The sequence below is a fragment of the Acanthaster planci genome, linkage group LG18 (genome assembly GCF_054643075.1).
Source record: "Acanthaster planci isolate LZ-2023a linkage group LG18, COTS_SCS, whole genome shotgun sequence".
Classification (NCBI taxonomy): domain Eukaryota; kingdom Metazoa; phylum Echinodermata; class Asteroidea; order Valvatida; family Acanthasteridae; genus Acanthaster; species Acanthaster planci.
In genome coordinates this window covers 3,401,402-3,416,669 of record NC_141794.1, presented here as the reverse complement: position 1 = coordinate 3,416,669, position 15,268 = coordinate 3,401,402, and the positions used below count along the sequence as shown (strand labels likewise).

Below are 15,268 nucleotides of genomic sequence, written 5' to 3'. Positions count from 1 at the left end.
TTGGTATTCTCATCTTGATACCTTGACAGTTGGGATAATTGTAGTTGCCGAAGGCGCAGCGATCGCAGCGTGGTCCGCCAAAGTTGTCCTTACAGATGCATTGGCCGTTGATTTTGTCGCAAATCTCCACAGTCGAGCCTACTGGGCTGCAGATACAGTCTGAAATGCATAACATGAAGAAAGACAGTCACTTCGCCTATCCAAGTGTCAATCAGAGTCTGAATGTCTCACCTGAGTGATTGATTGACTGATTTCCTTGGGTACTAGCTTAATAGCTATTTGGAGTCTCGTATGATTCCTGTACATGATCTAACGGGCCAGTGTGTAGTGTAATGGAGTATTTCACTGCTTCAGAGGTGCTCAGGGTCGTCGTGTCTAAAAGTTATGGCTAGGGATGGAAATAACAGGCATGTCTATGTAGCCACTTGCTAGTGGCTAGCGGCCTTGTCCCAGAGACGTGTGTTGCAATGCACAGAGTTCCTTGTAAGTTGATTTGGCATGGTGGTTCGTTCCCCACCCTTCACCTCTATGGGCTAGGTTGGATTCCCGGGCCCACCCCTTAGGTGGATTGGGTTTTCAGTCCCTACCCGATTCCAAAACTTTTACCAAAAATATTTTTTCTAGGGTTTCCCCCCACGTCTAAAACTGTCACTGTTTCTCACTGTCTTCTCTCTACAGCTTTCTTCAGGCTTACGAGCAACAGTGCTGAGATGCTTTTAAGGAATCATTAGTTTTATTACCAGAATAAGATAAACAATAACAAACCAAAAGTGAAATTTGGTACATCGGAACTTTTTACGCGAGCATTAACACTTAGTCAACTCCTGCCCTGCCCACAAATGCACTGGGGCTTCTTTCTGAAATGCTCCCGAATAGGGTCAACTGTGGGGCCCTGCGGCCAGTGGCTTGTCTGACCTTGGCAAGAGGGGAAGTTGAAGAAACCGTTGCGGCACTCGTTGCAGGTGCGCCCGCCGTAGACTGCCCGGCAGCTGCACTGGCCCGACAAGGCATCGCAGATGGTGTCCAAGGAACCAATCAGGTCACAATCGCAAGCTGTAAAAATTGACGACAAAGATTCTACTGGATTGCTGCACAGAAGCAGGTAAAACTGTCAGAACCGTGACAAAAATGGGGAGTTGGGTTGGTGAAAAAAACTGTTGGTTTGAAGAGTGTTTTGTGTTGTAATGTGGGTTAGTCTCTCAAACAGCCTGAAATGTGGATTAATTTGCCATCCCTGCCAAATTCAGTTGGCACCTTTTGCAAAGCAATTCCAGTCTTTTCATCGAACATCAAGAACTTAATTTTTATTATATTTCCTGGGGTTTCTTCAGACTTTCAAGATTGAGAGCCAGTAAACTTTTGTTACAAAAGGGAATTACACAATGAAAAATAGTGGACAGGCCGGGGATGAGAAGACCAGCCTTGTCAGTAAAGAGCTTAAACGGAAAAGTTATGGAAAGTGGATAAAACTGTGGGAGCCAATTCAGGAAAACAAATTCAACAAAGAATGAAAACCTTGGGGTGGGGGGATACGTACGGGTACATTCGGGAAAGTTGTAGAAGCCCAGGGCACAGCGATCGCAGTTGCGGCCGGCAAAGTTCGGCTTGCAGGGACACTGTCCTCCGTTGACCTGGCAGACCTTGTTCTGGGTGCCGTTGAAGTTGCAGTCGCAGGCTGTTGGACATCAATAATCAAATCCCGCATGTTGAAAGAGCAAGACAAAAAGGGTCTTACCTTGGAATGAGCAATTTGTCAATCTTAAGTTCCCAGAGTTTTGACTGTCAGTCTAGGTATACCAGTTTCAAACTGAAGCAAAATGAAGCAGAAGAACTTGGCAAGACAACCTCAACATGCCAAGTTGGATTGTCTGAACTGTTTGGAACGTGCCCACACTTGACACACACACACACACTCACATGGATCTAAAAACTATATCAGTGTGCCAAGATAATACACAAGGTATCATTGTGAATGGTGCTTGGCCTCACACCGATGAAAAGAAATTTATTTCATTTATTTATTTCTTGCCAAACCTGTTTATACCCGGTATGTACCTTTGTAATTTTATAAGAATATATCTTTCACAGATTCATTATTGTATAATTGACTCATTTAGCCACTGGGTATGTTTAATTTGAAGTAGACCAATAATTCGAAAGCCATATAAAACCCACACAGAAAAATTGTGAAAGAGAACCATGAACTCCGATGGAGGAAACCACAGTGATGTTGTGTTACCTACTCACAAGCATGGCAGAAGCATACAATTGCAACTGTTTGCCAATGTTACGGGCACGGGGTGTGGCTGCCATATTTTCATTTGAATGTGCACAAAAACCACAGCACCTCGATCTGTTTTTTACTTTTTTATTTACAGTGTGGTCCTTTTTGAGTTCAGAACTTGGAGGACAAATCATGCAATGAAACCACAACTTACGTTGGCATGTTGGGTAACCGTAGTAACCTTCGTTGCACTGGCTGCATCCCGTGCCGGTGTACTGGGGGCGGCACTCGCACTCGCCTGTGATTGGGGCGCAGTTGCCCGTGGAGTAAGTCTGATCGCAGTTACATGCTGTTGGCAATCCAGCAGAAGAAGAACATCAGACTCAAAAAGTCCATCTCAACCTCGATCCCCTTGGTATTTCATTTTATAATCTCCCTTCACCCTCCAAAATCATACTGTAAGGAAACCAATGGCCTGAACTTTCGCAGCCACTGAACTTTTTCCTTTTGATACTTTTCCCTTTCCTGTTTTTTCTTGTAGCCATCACCTTTGAGTGGCATTTGGACAAGTGACCTGCCTATAAAATCAGTTTTCATAACCCCTGGGCTCAGCCGTGCCACTCTTCCTCTCAACATAACAGTCTCGAATCTTCCAATCTCATTTAAGACATTTTATCATGCAGCTAAGGGGTCAGGGCAAACAAGAAATGAACAACTTTGTAATCTTACGCTGGCAGACATCTGGGGAGTCCAAGCTGACCCCAGCCTGTCGGTAGAAGCCCGGGGCGCACTGGTCGCAGTTGATCCCCACCGTGTTGTGCTGGCAGTTCTGGCAGACGCCCCCGCCCTCATAGTTGCCATAGATGTCGATGGACAGGCGCTGGGCGGCGATGGTCTCGTTGTAGACGCACTCGTTCGTGTGGTCAAAGCAGTTGCACGCTGGACAGAATAAAATGGGATAAATATAAGGTTTTGTGGACATAATGAGGTCGAACATTCTGAATGGCAGTAGCCCACAACAGGGGGCAAGCAAGTTCCAGGAACAATTACTTGTTAACCATTGGTTAATTCTGCCTGGTACCCAACCTTACCCCTTTGGCGTAATGGTATGGTTCCAACTGCCCAAAAGGCAAAATGGCTACTGATTTCTGAGCTGGTTCAAAGGAGGCGATGCAGCCAAATTAAAATGGCATTTTTCCTGAGTCTAACCAGTTGAGGTTTAGCCAAAATATCCTTTTGGCAAACACTTTACTGTCGAGTACACCTTCTGATTTTTAACGTGTTTTGGAGGTGTTGACGGTGTGTTGATGGTCCGTTGCGTGTTGACAGTAATTGGTATGACCGATCAAGAACGAATTTGCTGGGATCAACCATGGAGGTAGAAATAAACCAGGGTATAAAATCAAAGCCATTGAATTAGTGCAAGGAATCATAGCGTACAGAGGCAATACATGTGTATGTTTAAGTCGGCAAAATGATGACTTACAGCACAAGTCGGCATTCGCGCAAGTCGTCATAATTTCTTGAGTCCCGAGAGTGCTGATTTAACTGGTGTTTACTGTACTCAGAAAGCACCGGTATGCCATTTTTGTGCCATTTTTTCATGACTACCCTTCCAAACTTCTGTTAACGGTGTTTCAACCTGTTAACAATTATTTATATTAATAACGCCCTGACTGGCCGATTCCCATGCACAAAGGTTTCAGTTAGATGTACGGTAGCAGGACAACAAAGGTTCAAACTTTAAGGGTTGAGACAGACAAGCTGGATGACTGAAGTGACGGAGCTACGGCAATCGTCACTCACGTTCACACTCGTTGGCGCTGTCCATGGTGGCCGGCCGCCAGGCCTTTTGGACGAAGCCCGGGCAGCACATCTCACACTCCTCCCCGCAGGTGTTGTGCTGGCAGGCGCAGACCAGCCGGCCGCTGTTGCCACGTTCGTTGCAGGTGCTGGCATGGCCGTTGCAGACGCAACGGCCCCCGATGGAGATGTCCTTGATGCTGTAAAAGTACTGGTGACACGAAAAACGAACCAGAGGTCAGGATTTAATAAAGTCTTTGATACGTTCAATATTTCCTTGCCTTTCCCTTCATATGGCAGGTCCTTAAATCAATCCTTCCCCCTCATGTGGTGTGTTCCTAAATCGATCCTACCAAGGCTGGGAAAATATGTGACCATGGTTCACCGGTCCCCTCCTGTGTTGCAGTTGGGCCCATCACAAGTCTCCATCACCTGACAGTCAAAGTCTGACGCAAGTGATGTTGGATTTGGCATGGTTAGGAAGTAAATTGCATTCCTTTGTCAATGTTCCTTCCTTCACTTGTGACTGAACTTGTGATGAGCCCTGCCATGGACTTGACACAAATGCAAGGTTGCTCTCTGACTGAGTGGGTTTCTACACAGACCAATTTTCCTACAAGGAAATAAGTGCCAAAAAGCACTGACCAGAATGAACAGAATCAGAACAGAAAAGAAAGGACTCACTGCAGTGCAGTGTGTTCATTTAATTTTTCTTGTAAGGTAAGTTGCACAGTGTAGCAGTACTCCTACTCAATTGCTCACGTAGCGTACTTGTACTCATTAGAACATACTCGCATTTACCAAAAAAGTTCCATCTGCTAGTACTTGTACTCATGGCACAGTACTCGATAGAAATACTTGCACTCATACTCATGGAAATGTACTTGACTACAAAAGTAAAACTTTAACAGGAAAAAATTAAGGGTAGCTCACCCTACGAGTGACAGTGTTGTCTCGCCTGGCGATGGCCATGAGGTGGCCCAACAGGGTGTTGGTGCGCAGGAGACGAAGCCGGATGTTGGTGGCCTTAGTCCACTCTTGGAGGACCTCTGAGAAGGAGAAGTTGGTGGCGCCAGGACGTCCGTTCACCAAGGACACAACAATCTGGTGTGCAAGACCGATATTTAAAATTGCCTCCATTCTACTGTATCAGCCCTTCTCAAATCAATGGCCACTGGTTTGGGCCCCTGTTTTGCTAAGCCCGGCCTTTCCTTTCCCCTAAACAAAGAATACTCTAAAGAGGCCATTTCAGTGTCCTCATGAAACAATATCTAGACATTAGAACAGTTAAAGCCATGTACATGTAAGGGCCAACTGAATTTCCGAAAAATCTTTATGTTTGACTATTTGATTTTTGTCAACTGAATTTGCATAGATTTTGATAAACTTCCTTGGAAAAAAAAGGACCTGACACTAACTCCCGAATCACTTTTTTTGCAGGACCTTCCCAAATCCTACAAAATCTAACAATAAGTAGGAACCCTGTAATACAATCTTTGTAAATGTACTTTAACGAGGCTTGACAAATTCCATGAACAGAAATAGTGCACATGTATGGTCTACATATTCCCACATCCTACAAAATCTTAGAAGAGGTAGATGTATCAGAGTGATCCAGAGGAAACTACTGCCTCCCGAGGGCAATTCTACCAGTGTGGCTGAGAAAAACAAAAAACACCTCACCTCGCCATCCTCCAAGGGCACAATGCTGGAATATTCATCGGTGCAGATAACATCGTCGTCCCGGGTGATCTCCTCGATGGACTCCATGCCGAAGAGCTGGTTGCACTCGCCTTTGGTCTCGGCAAAGTACTGCCAGGCCTGGTAGGTCTGGCCGTAGTCCTTGGAGCGCTCCAGGATCCAAACGCCCGGTCGGGGTGAGTTGGCAAACTTGATGATCAGGTAGGCCACGTGGTAAAGCTGGTGGGATTTACCGGTAAATCGCAGAAGAAAAGAAAGAAGACACTTAGTCATATGCAGTGAGTGGAATCTATTCGTGGATGAAATCTGGACCATAGAACCAATGGTGCAGGTACATGTAGGGGGAGCGAGTTAGCGTAGTGGGTCTTTCCTCACTTTGCACCAATGAAGCCCGGGTTCAAGTCCCGGCTTCGCGTGTATTTGGTTTCCAGTCCATAATCGATCTGGTACTCCAGTTTCCTCCTGCCTCTACAACCAGACCTTCTTCCTAACTCTGTGATGTGATGCTGATTTTTGAAGGGTTATAAATAAACGTACAGTTATTGATGCGACATAGCCATAGCCAAAAAAAAAAAATACATCTTGATAGCCAGAGTAGCTGACAGCACCATCAAAACAACAACAATGGTGCAGGTTCATCGTTTATCATTGCTTGCTGAAGAGTTTTGTACCATTTGTCCAGGTACTAAAGAAAAAAGATGACTGATATGATTGTGTGAAATTCTGTCTTGCATGAAATACTGACCACATTAAGACCACTGGTGAAGATGCATCACAGAGGGTTAAGATTTGAAATGAAGAAGACACCATACATGTACATGGATTTTGTCAGTGCATCTTGAAATGGAATTTGTCTTATGTTAGAAATCTTGGACTCTTTATCCACCGGGCACAGGTTCAAAACACATGCAGGAACAGCAACCATTTGCAGGCAAATCATCGCCAGAAGACAAAGACGCTACAAGACACTCTGTGGTAACCAGGTTTTCCTTCTCAGCTTAACCCTAAAAGAGCCCGGTTATTCTGGACCATCTCGTAGTGGGATTCTGCCCCCTTCCCCGCCCCAACTCAGCTGGGCACCCCATGCCTGATATTTTTTTTCCAAATCTTAGCTATACTGTACCAAGTACAGAGTTTCAATCCTCACTTTGACATATGGTTTTGCTGTTATGGTTATTGGAAGTTCAAGGCCACATGCGCGTCAGCCCGCACTACTGAGCACAGCAGTGAAAAGTCAACATGTTTTAGCCGGTCTGTCTCAGAAATGGGTGTTGGGCCACAACGGTATGTCAGATTTTAATGGAATGACTGGAAAGAGTTACTAAAAACTCCTAAAAGCTCAGCTCATAAAGAGATTAACTGCAGTGATACCGGGACAAATGTGGAGGGCTACGTGGAAGTGAAGTGCAGTGCCATAGTCATTGCATCTCCTCGGGCAGTCTTCATGTAAAACTTCCATTTGGCCAAGGGTAAATGTAAAGGAAAAACTACTCCATGTCTAGAAGTGCCAACTTGCAGGACAATGTTTCAGTTACAAGCACTTGACATGTACAATTTCCTGATATAGGGGACAGCTTTTAAGGGTTTTTTTTGGGGGGGGGGAATGCCTTTTATTACGAACAAAATATACTGTCAAGTGCCAGTATGCTTCTGCGTTGGAAAACACATCAACAGGCGACAGCAAAAAGCAATATAAAGCCCTCAGTCTTTGTGTACAGCGATAATACTAACAGGTAATGTGGGTGATTTGGCTTATTGCGACCGACGGGGTAGTTCTGACCCAACTTGAAATACAACGAAAACAGTTCCTGTCCTTTTCAATCTGAACCAAGCAATCAAACATAATGGAAAACACATGTGTGGTTAATTGGTTTCCCTTTGTTTCAATCTTGGTATGGCACACAGGCTTAATGACATGTACAAAGCGTATTTCCCTAGGGTCAGCCACAACTACACCTTGAGGTTACCGAAACCAAAACTATCTGTCAAAGTACATGTACGGTAATTGAGTCTTTTCGGAGATTTGAAACTTGGATAAAATGTCAATGGTATCATAAAATCCCTATTTGTTCAGTGAATCCACACAACATTCTATGAGGCCACGAGTAGAGGTGGCTAGACAACATGTGTACACTGTTGACATGCTTGAAAATATTTTTGAAAATAACAGGAATTTATGTAATTGAGTGCCATACAGCTCTAATTTGCCTTTACTTCAGTTGATAAGATGCAAATCATTCTATCTACAAACTTACAAACATGCATCGTACCGAGTAAGTACTTCAAGTTTGCCCAAGAATGTACAGTGCTTCAGTCCCTGCCCCTTTAATGATCTTCCCTCAACTGCAAAAGCAGCTGATCCCATTCCACAAGGCATATTCTTGTTGCCAATGGTAACATCTCCAGCCTTCCAGAACGTGACATGTAATGATACTAGGCAGTCCACCCCATGAGGTCTGGACAAGTAATTCCGCAGAGGTCAGATAGGAGCTTAATAATGTGGTGCCTTGCCGAGGACTAGCTGGGAAAGGAATTTATGGCCTACTGTGTACAGGGCAGCAAGACTTGTTTTTGTGCCTATATATAAGAATGGGAGACTAAAACTTAAAGGAGGCATCACTCTTACACAAGACACGAGTAAAATAACAAAATCTACGAAATAATCAGCAGCCTTCAGCAGCGTAGGGTCGAAATAATCAGCAGCCTTCAGCAGCGTAGGGTCCATGGTTATGTGTCTTTGCCTAAAGGTACCCCCTTTAATTTCTCTTGTGTGTATCAATGGTAAAAAAAATATCTAAATGTTAAGCTCAGGATTTCTTGAAGAGACTGTTTGAAAAATCCTGAAATCAGGAGAAGTCTGATGACAAAAATCCTGAAATCTGGAAAAATCCTGACAAATCTCATCCCCGAACTTGCACAAAGCATACATCTACTGGCCTGGCAAACTGAAATGCACATATACATGTACACACACACGACGACGTACCTTACTTCAAACATGTACTGGTATACATGTATGTGCAAACATACCCAGGTAGGGGAGGACATTTTATCAGGAGTAAAGTTTTGACTTCCCCATGTACTGTAAGGGTTCCACGTTCCTTTATGTAATAAGAAACAATTTTCTTTTCATTTTGCATCTTCAAAGGCTGATTGAATTTTATGCTGTGTATGTTCCAAACATTTGTGTAACTTTGAACTTACCAGAAACAGTCTGCAAAAGCGATGAATAATAAGTGAGCAAACATGTAAACACCAAAAAAAAATCGATGTCTCTCTTCTTTTCATTACAAATTGTGCACCCAGCCCAGTTCTGCCACATTTACAGATAGGTCAAGTAAGAATAAGTCTCTAACCATGTTTCCAAAGAATTCATACAACATGTGCCTACTTAGTCCTGTCTTCAGGGATCGCATGGATGCCCCCTCCTCCAACACCTCCATCTTTAGGCCTCCCCCCAACTCCCCCACTTTGCACTCCAGCGCTAGACCAATAAGGTCAAGCTGCATTGGGGCCTTAGAACATTAATTTCCTGTATGAAGAAAACAAAATCTAACTGGACTAAATTTATCCCAAGTTCAACGAAGATAAGGATCTCCACTCCTCTCACTACGGAGGCTCTTTGGAGCCACCATGGCTAAAATAATAAAACCAAGTTTAACCGAGGCTCCAGACACGGGGGATTGTGTATTTGGGACCCCGGGTTTTTGTCACTTTAATCCTGTAAAACTGGTCAGTCCCCAAAAACCAAAGGCAATGCTCTCTTTAATTTTGTAGAAATTTCAACTTGTAAATTGAGAGAAAATGTGACCTTTACACCGATAAATCAGCCATGCAGATTTGAATCCACCATATGTGTTATGTGTTAAAACATAGTTTCCCCGCATAATTTCCCTCAAAACTCAAAACCCAGCCCTCTATTCACAACATCAACCCTACAGTTATTGAGCATGACGTCACAGTCATCTCCCAAGGTGAATCCAAAAATTAAAATGTAAGTCTCCCTTTCTTTATAAGAACGGGGTCCCCAAATATACAATCCCCCCAGACATGATGATGGACACCTCTGTTTATCTTTCCTTGAGCACAGAAGTATCCGACGAGAGATTCACGACAAATTTTCTTTCCAGTTCAACAGCTCCTAGTCTAAACAGTTCTCAACTCAAATAAATCCACAATTTTATGCACATTACTGTAATACAGGTATTGACAATGCACAGGGCCACTTGGGAATAAAAATAAGTTGGACTGAACTGAAATACTTCCAGGATGGTTGATGTAATGATTTGTTCAGTACTCTGAACTGATCACCATACATGTATGTAGTTCTCAGCATCAAGTACACATACCTTCTGGTGCATGCATGACTGAGATCCTCAATTGTGAGCAATCCGCACTCAGGCCAATACGATAACCAAAAATATTTTCAGATACCTTTGAAGCACTAACCCTGACAGTCCTGCACATCATTTGGCTTGCAGGACTCAGTACTATAAAATACTACACGGTAGTCTGAGCCTGAAGGACCTAGCACTAGTATAAATTACTACTTCTGGCTATGGCTCCCTCCACTGTTACTCGAACAGGGAACAGAAAGTCATGCATTCATGGTGCCATAGCACTGTATGATACATTGTTTATAAATCTATTGTATTTTATGGCTTCAGAGAACAATAAGGTCATGTCCTCTTACAAGCAACAGAGCTGAATACATGTACTATATTTTACTACTAAGTAGTAATTTTTAATGTTATGTACCGGTACTGTTAGGGTTAATGTAGGGCCTTTCAGTTTGCTTTCATTGCAAAAATTTCTGGCCTACAGGGGCCCATTTTTTCCCGTATTTTTTTGAATCATCTCCAACAAGCCAGCCTTCTGACACGGGTGTTTTAGGTTTACAGAGTGTACTGCTATAGCATCATGGATTGTACATACATAGACTGGGTCAACCTGTTAATCACTGTTTGGTCTGGTCTTGGTAATTGCCCAGAGTACTGTTAAGCCGGTTATTGCAGCCAAATGGTAAATACCAGGCAGGTCCTACTGACAAATCTGACCTATGCCACATGCACAATACTGTACTTTGCTCAATGATTGTTCCAAGGACTGCAGATCACACCAGTGACACAGGAAAAGGAATCTGGTTAAAAGTGCAGTCGCACACTTGGACCACTGTGCATCCGGCCCAATTCAAGGCACTTTAGGAAACACACCAGACAAACCCAAGTGATATTAAATTTCCCTCCCCCCCAAAAAAGAAACAAACAAGGTCTTTCAAAATCTCGTCAGTATGATCCTGATGCTTTCATGCATCCCTGGCCCTGGACACTTGTCCCATCTCAACCAAACACAGACTGCAGACTTGCCAGTGTTTTTCAACCGTCTGGCAAATGTGACATGTGGGTTAAAATGGCTGCCCTCAAAAATAAACAGGACATTCATTGGTAGAATGAGAGTTGGTGTTTAGCAAAATCACACAGACTGTTGTGAAATGTAGGGACACTGGAAAATGTGCATACATGTATTAATGTTGGGCTTTAACAAAGGTTTATTGTCATACAGTGATGTATTTAGCAGCACTTGCACACTCATTATAATTGTCTCGGTAGCATCTGATGTCAGAAGCTTCCAGACAGAATGGAATAGAATAGAATTGAGTTCTAGAATAGAATGCTTTTTCTTGTTTCAAAACCTTAACAGACCTGGATTTTTCGTGCATTTTGTACAAGAGTCACAGAGAGAACTTAGCAATCAATTGGTTACAATGGTGACAGGTAAAATCTTTGACCAAATCATTCAAATGATCAGCTGATGACAAGGGCTTACTTTCTCTTCAACAACCCTCTTCCCCATGACAAACATAGGCCTACTTCTGAATCCAACACTTTTAAAGCATAACTGAATGGCAAATACAGCCTACAGTACAGGCCTTTCGGGCATGCCCAATGAACACGTACATGTAATTTGAGTTAGGTCCTGAGTGAAACAGACGGGCGTTTGCATGCCCAACTGTATACCCCTCATAAGCAGCAGAGCAATGTCCAAAGCATGAGTGTTAATTTTTTCGAGGTTTGAGTTTCCACTTTCGAGTTTGAGTTTTGACGTTTACAGACTCAAAGTGAGCGTGAAAAATCAAGGCATTAACTCGTACAGCAGGGTGCAAATCGAGGCATTAACTCAAAGTGCAAGGTGAAATTGAGGCATTAACTCGAAACTCAAACCTCGAAACTCAAACATCAAAACCTAAACCTCGACACTCGAACCTTGAAAAAAGTAAAATTCCCAAAGCACTAGGCCTATAATTTTCTCACAGGGTCCATACACCTATCTGTTTTGTCCTCACTTCATTCCCTTTTACAATCAAAACCAAACCCCCTCTAATCACATCCCCTCCCCCCTTCAGCTTGGATACAGGTGTACATGTTTGTATCTGTGGTGTGTCTGCATTCCATGGGTGTGATAACACTGAAAGGTCACGACCCTAAGAGAGGTCCTTTTGTGCTACTTGAAACCCACACTGACAGTGACACTGTAAGTACCACTAGTATCAAGGGGCATACAGGTCCCTAAATTACAGAGAGCATTATTTTCAGTAAACCATGATGGGTAAACCAAGTGCTACACCTTCGGGCACCACCGTGCTTCGTTCGTTCGCACACACAGTGTATCTTCTTTTAACAGAGGCAACCTTCTGCACATGAAGGCTGTGTAGGAAGTAGAAACATGTCCAAAACAGTAAAAAATAAAATAAAAAAAACCACATTGCCAGACATCTGATTTAATGTCCTCTATTTTTCTTTCTGTTGTACCCAAACTACAGATCTGCCACTGTCCAACATTTAAAATTTACATTTTTGGATCAATTTTACGAGTTCGCTTAATTTTAACAAGAAAAAAACGAGAGAACCTTTATGGACTAGGACAAGTCTGGCTGAAGACAAACAAGGGCCAGCTTTGTATAGAGCGGGTCAAGCACACCACCAAATGCCCCTTTTTACAGATCTCTGAGCACACAGGATGCATGCATGGGTTACTGCCTTTTGTGGCATGCCACAGGAAATGGCTGGCTTTTGTTATGCAGCCTGACTCCAGCCATGCTTGACTGAGCAAAGCCCAGCCTGTTGACACAGCAGAGGATCCTGGTATGGGGGCCTGGGACAGAGGGACTACATGTAGTAGGAAGTAACAAGGACCAGTGTGACCCCTTCTTGGTCTTCTGTACGTTCATAACAGATTCATTGAATCCATGTATAGCCACTGGAGAAGACAGAGTGGCACAAAGTTAATTGAAGTCCCCATAGGCTAGTATGTGGAGAGTATTCAGAGACCCTGTATTCAAATCCCTGCTTGTGTAACACCATACAAGGCACCTCTCTCTTTGGATTTAACATGCTTGCTTTTGTTAAGGCTGTGGGCACGGGGCAAAGCATGCATGCCTGTTTGTGCTCTTTCCAGTGTGAGGGCCTGTGAGTTTTTGGCTTAACCACTTTTTTTCCTGTTACTTAGTCTCTGATGCATCTCACATATCTTTCCTTCTTCAACTGGAATGCCAGCGAGCTTTTGTATGGAAACTACATGTCTGATGAATTATTTTGTTAGTCAACGATCTTATGCAATCAAATATGCAGTAGCCTTCTTCGAGCAGTGAAAATTTGTTTATTTCCTCTCTCTCTGTAAAACAAATCAATATTCTTGCAAGCAGGGATTTCACAAGAATGTGAAACACATAACTATGACGCCAGCAATTAACTAGTAAAGGTCATCATGATGGTCATTAGCTTTGAAATGTTTTTTAATGCCACATAATTTACAAACTTAAAGATCTGGTTTGCTGTGATTTTATTGTCACAGAGATTTATTGCATAACAAACTCTAGATTATAATTGAATAGAGTCGAATTTAGTTAGGGTTTAATGGTGTCGATAAAAATGAGTTTATGATACATGTGTGTCAAGGATTGATACTGGCTTCTGATGACGATGCTGCATAAAATGGCATTTAGTGTCATTACTAATGTCCATTGTAAATAATATGTGGGGTATATCTTCAAGAAAACCCTAACAAGAAATATTTGTATTACGCCTTTTCCTCAAAATCCAAATGCCTTAATTTTCTGAACAACAGTCTGATGCTAGATGTACATGTAGGTCTCTTGAAGTGGCAGATTTCTTCTCAAACTTTTGCAAGACACAGAAATCTCAGTAAATGTTCCACATATCTACAGTTGGACGACTGCCACAAGGTAATCATGTGTTTTGCTGTCACCCTCTTACCTGTCCTAAATCAATGGTGACATTGACCCCGTTGAAATCCGTTCCCCTGGAGAGGGGAGGGCTCTGCCACCACTTCTCGGTGCCATCAATGGCATACTCGATGGGATGGGCCTTCAAGGGGTTGAATGGGTCACAGTAATCACAGTATTGTCCCTGTCATGGCAGATGAACATGTAAATCAACTTGAAATAAGCAGCCAATTCACTTCTGGAATGTGTAACAGTAACACTATAGCAGAAAACACCACCAAAGAATTAAGAAATAATATTTTTGGCCTAAAAATATCTGCAACAAAACCATATAAGTATATGTACTGTATATATGCGGTCATTAGCTTTGTTTGATATGTTTGAAACGGAAAAAAGTTTCAGTCATTGTCGGTTGGGAAAGAATTTCATCGGACGCCAGTAACTGTTCCCTGCACTAAAAGGCTACAGTGACCTAGTAATTACAATACAAGCACTACTGCCATCTGAAAGCAAAACATGTCCAGAAAAAGTTCAATTTACGTGATTTAGGAGGGAAAATACAGAGCCATTTACACAGAAAACTCTTGTCAGACCAGCTCAAGAAGTTTATGCACGAGGTGTCAAGTGGCGTCCGCATACAAAACTCTTTCCAACAAAGATTTAACTAATGTTCCTCATAATGCAGCTCTTTTTACCTGAATAATGTCCCGTTCCGTTTGCCTCAACGTGTCTCCGGTGTTACCGGTCAACTTGCAGTAAAGTTCGCCGGGCGGGGAGAAACCTTCCCCGCAAGTTGCGGTGGCGGTGATGGGCTTGCCTTCGGCCACGTTGAAGTACGTTGGCGTCAGGAGTTGCGTGTTCACGGCCTGGAAGCTCAGTACCATGACTAGGGCGAGGGAAAGCCCGACAACTACGGGACTCGCCATGTTTTGGACCCTGTTTTCTAGAGGAAATACGGGCCACAACTTCTCTTCCAAAGCTCAACTCAATAAATGCCTAACTCTACGATTCGTCCGAAATATAGGCGGTCCTCAAATGGCGGTACAGACTTCGCGTTTCGTTCGCGATGGGGACTTAGACTATACCAAACTTTATAGGGGTCATCTCCACTAAAAGTCGTATAAATGCCGATTACTTAAACTTACTACCTATCACTTTTGGATAGATAAAAATATCTTTTCTAAATAAAACAAAATTCTACAATAATTTTTCTTGCTTTACATTGAAATATTTATCACCGAAGTGTGCCTATGCTTTGACCATTCCTCTATGCTTTAACAACAGTCACTCCCGCTAGA

General features: G+C 43.0%; 1 protein-coding gene across 2 annotated transcripts in view; it reads right to left on the bottom strand.

Moving 5' to 3' along the window:
* LOC110978598 (laminin subunit alpha-5-like) overlaps window positions 1-14,998 on the bottom strand; it is a 63,912-nt gene extending 48,914 nt beyond the window's left edge. For both annotated transcript variants that reach the window (XM_022233718.2, XM_022233727.2), the window contains exons 1-10: window positions 14,666-14,998; window positions 14,002-14,154; window positions 5,711-5,947; window positions 4,961-5,131; window positions 4,031-4,238; window positions 2,954-3,163; window positions 2,439-2,573; window positions 1,538-1,675; window positions 916-1,053; window positions 22-159 (exon numbers count right to left, since the gene is read on the bottom strand). In XM_022233718.2, the coding sequence (XP_022089410.2) occupies window positions 22-159; window positions 916-1,053; window positions 1,538-1,675; window positions 2,439-2,573; window positions 2,954-3,163; window positions 4,031-4,238; window positions 4,961-5,131; window positions 5,711-5,947; window positions 14,002-14,154; window positions 14,666-14,896 (1,759 nt within the window). In that variant the 5' untranslated portion in view covers window positions 14,897-14,998. The remainder of the gene's footprint in view (window positions 1-21; window positions 160-915; window positions 1,054-1,537; window positions 1,676-2,438; window positions 2,574-2,953; window positions 3,164-4,030; window positions 4,239-4,960; window positions 5,132-5,710; window positions 5,948-14,001; window positions 14,155-14,665) is intronic.
* Between the last annotated feature and the right edge of the window lie 270 nt (window positions 14,999-15,268).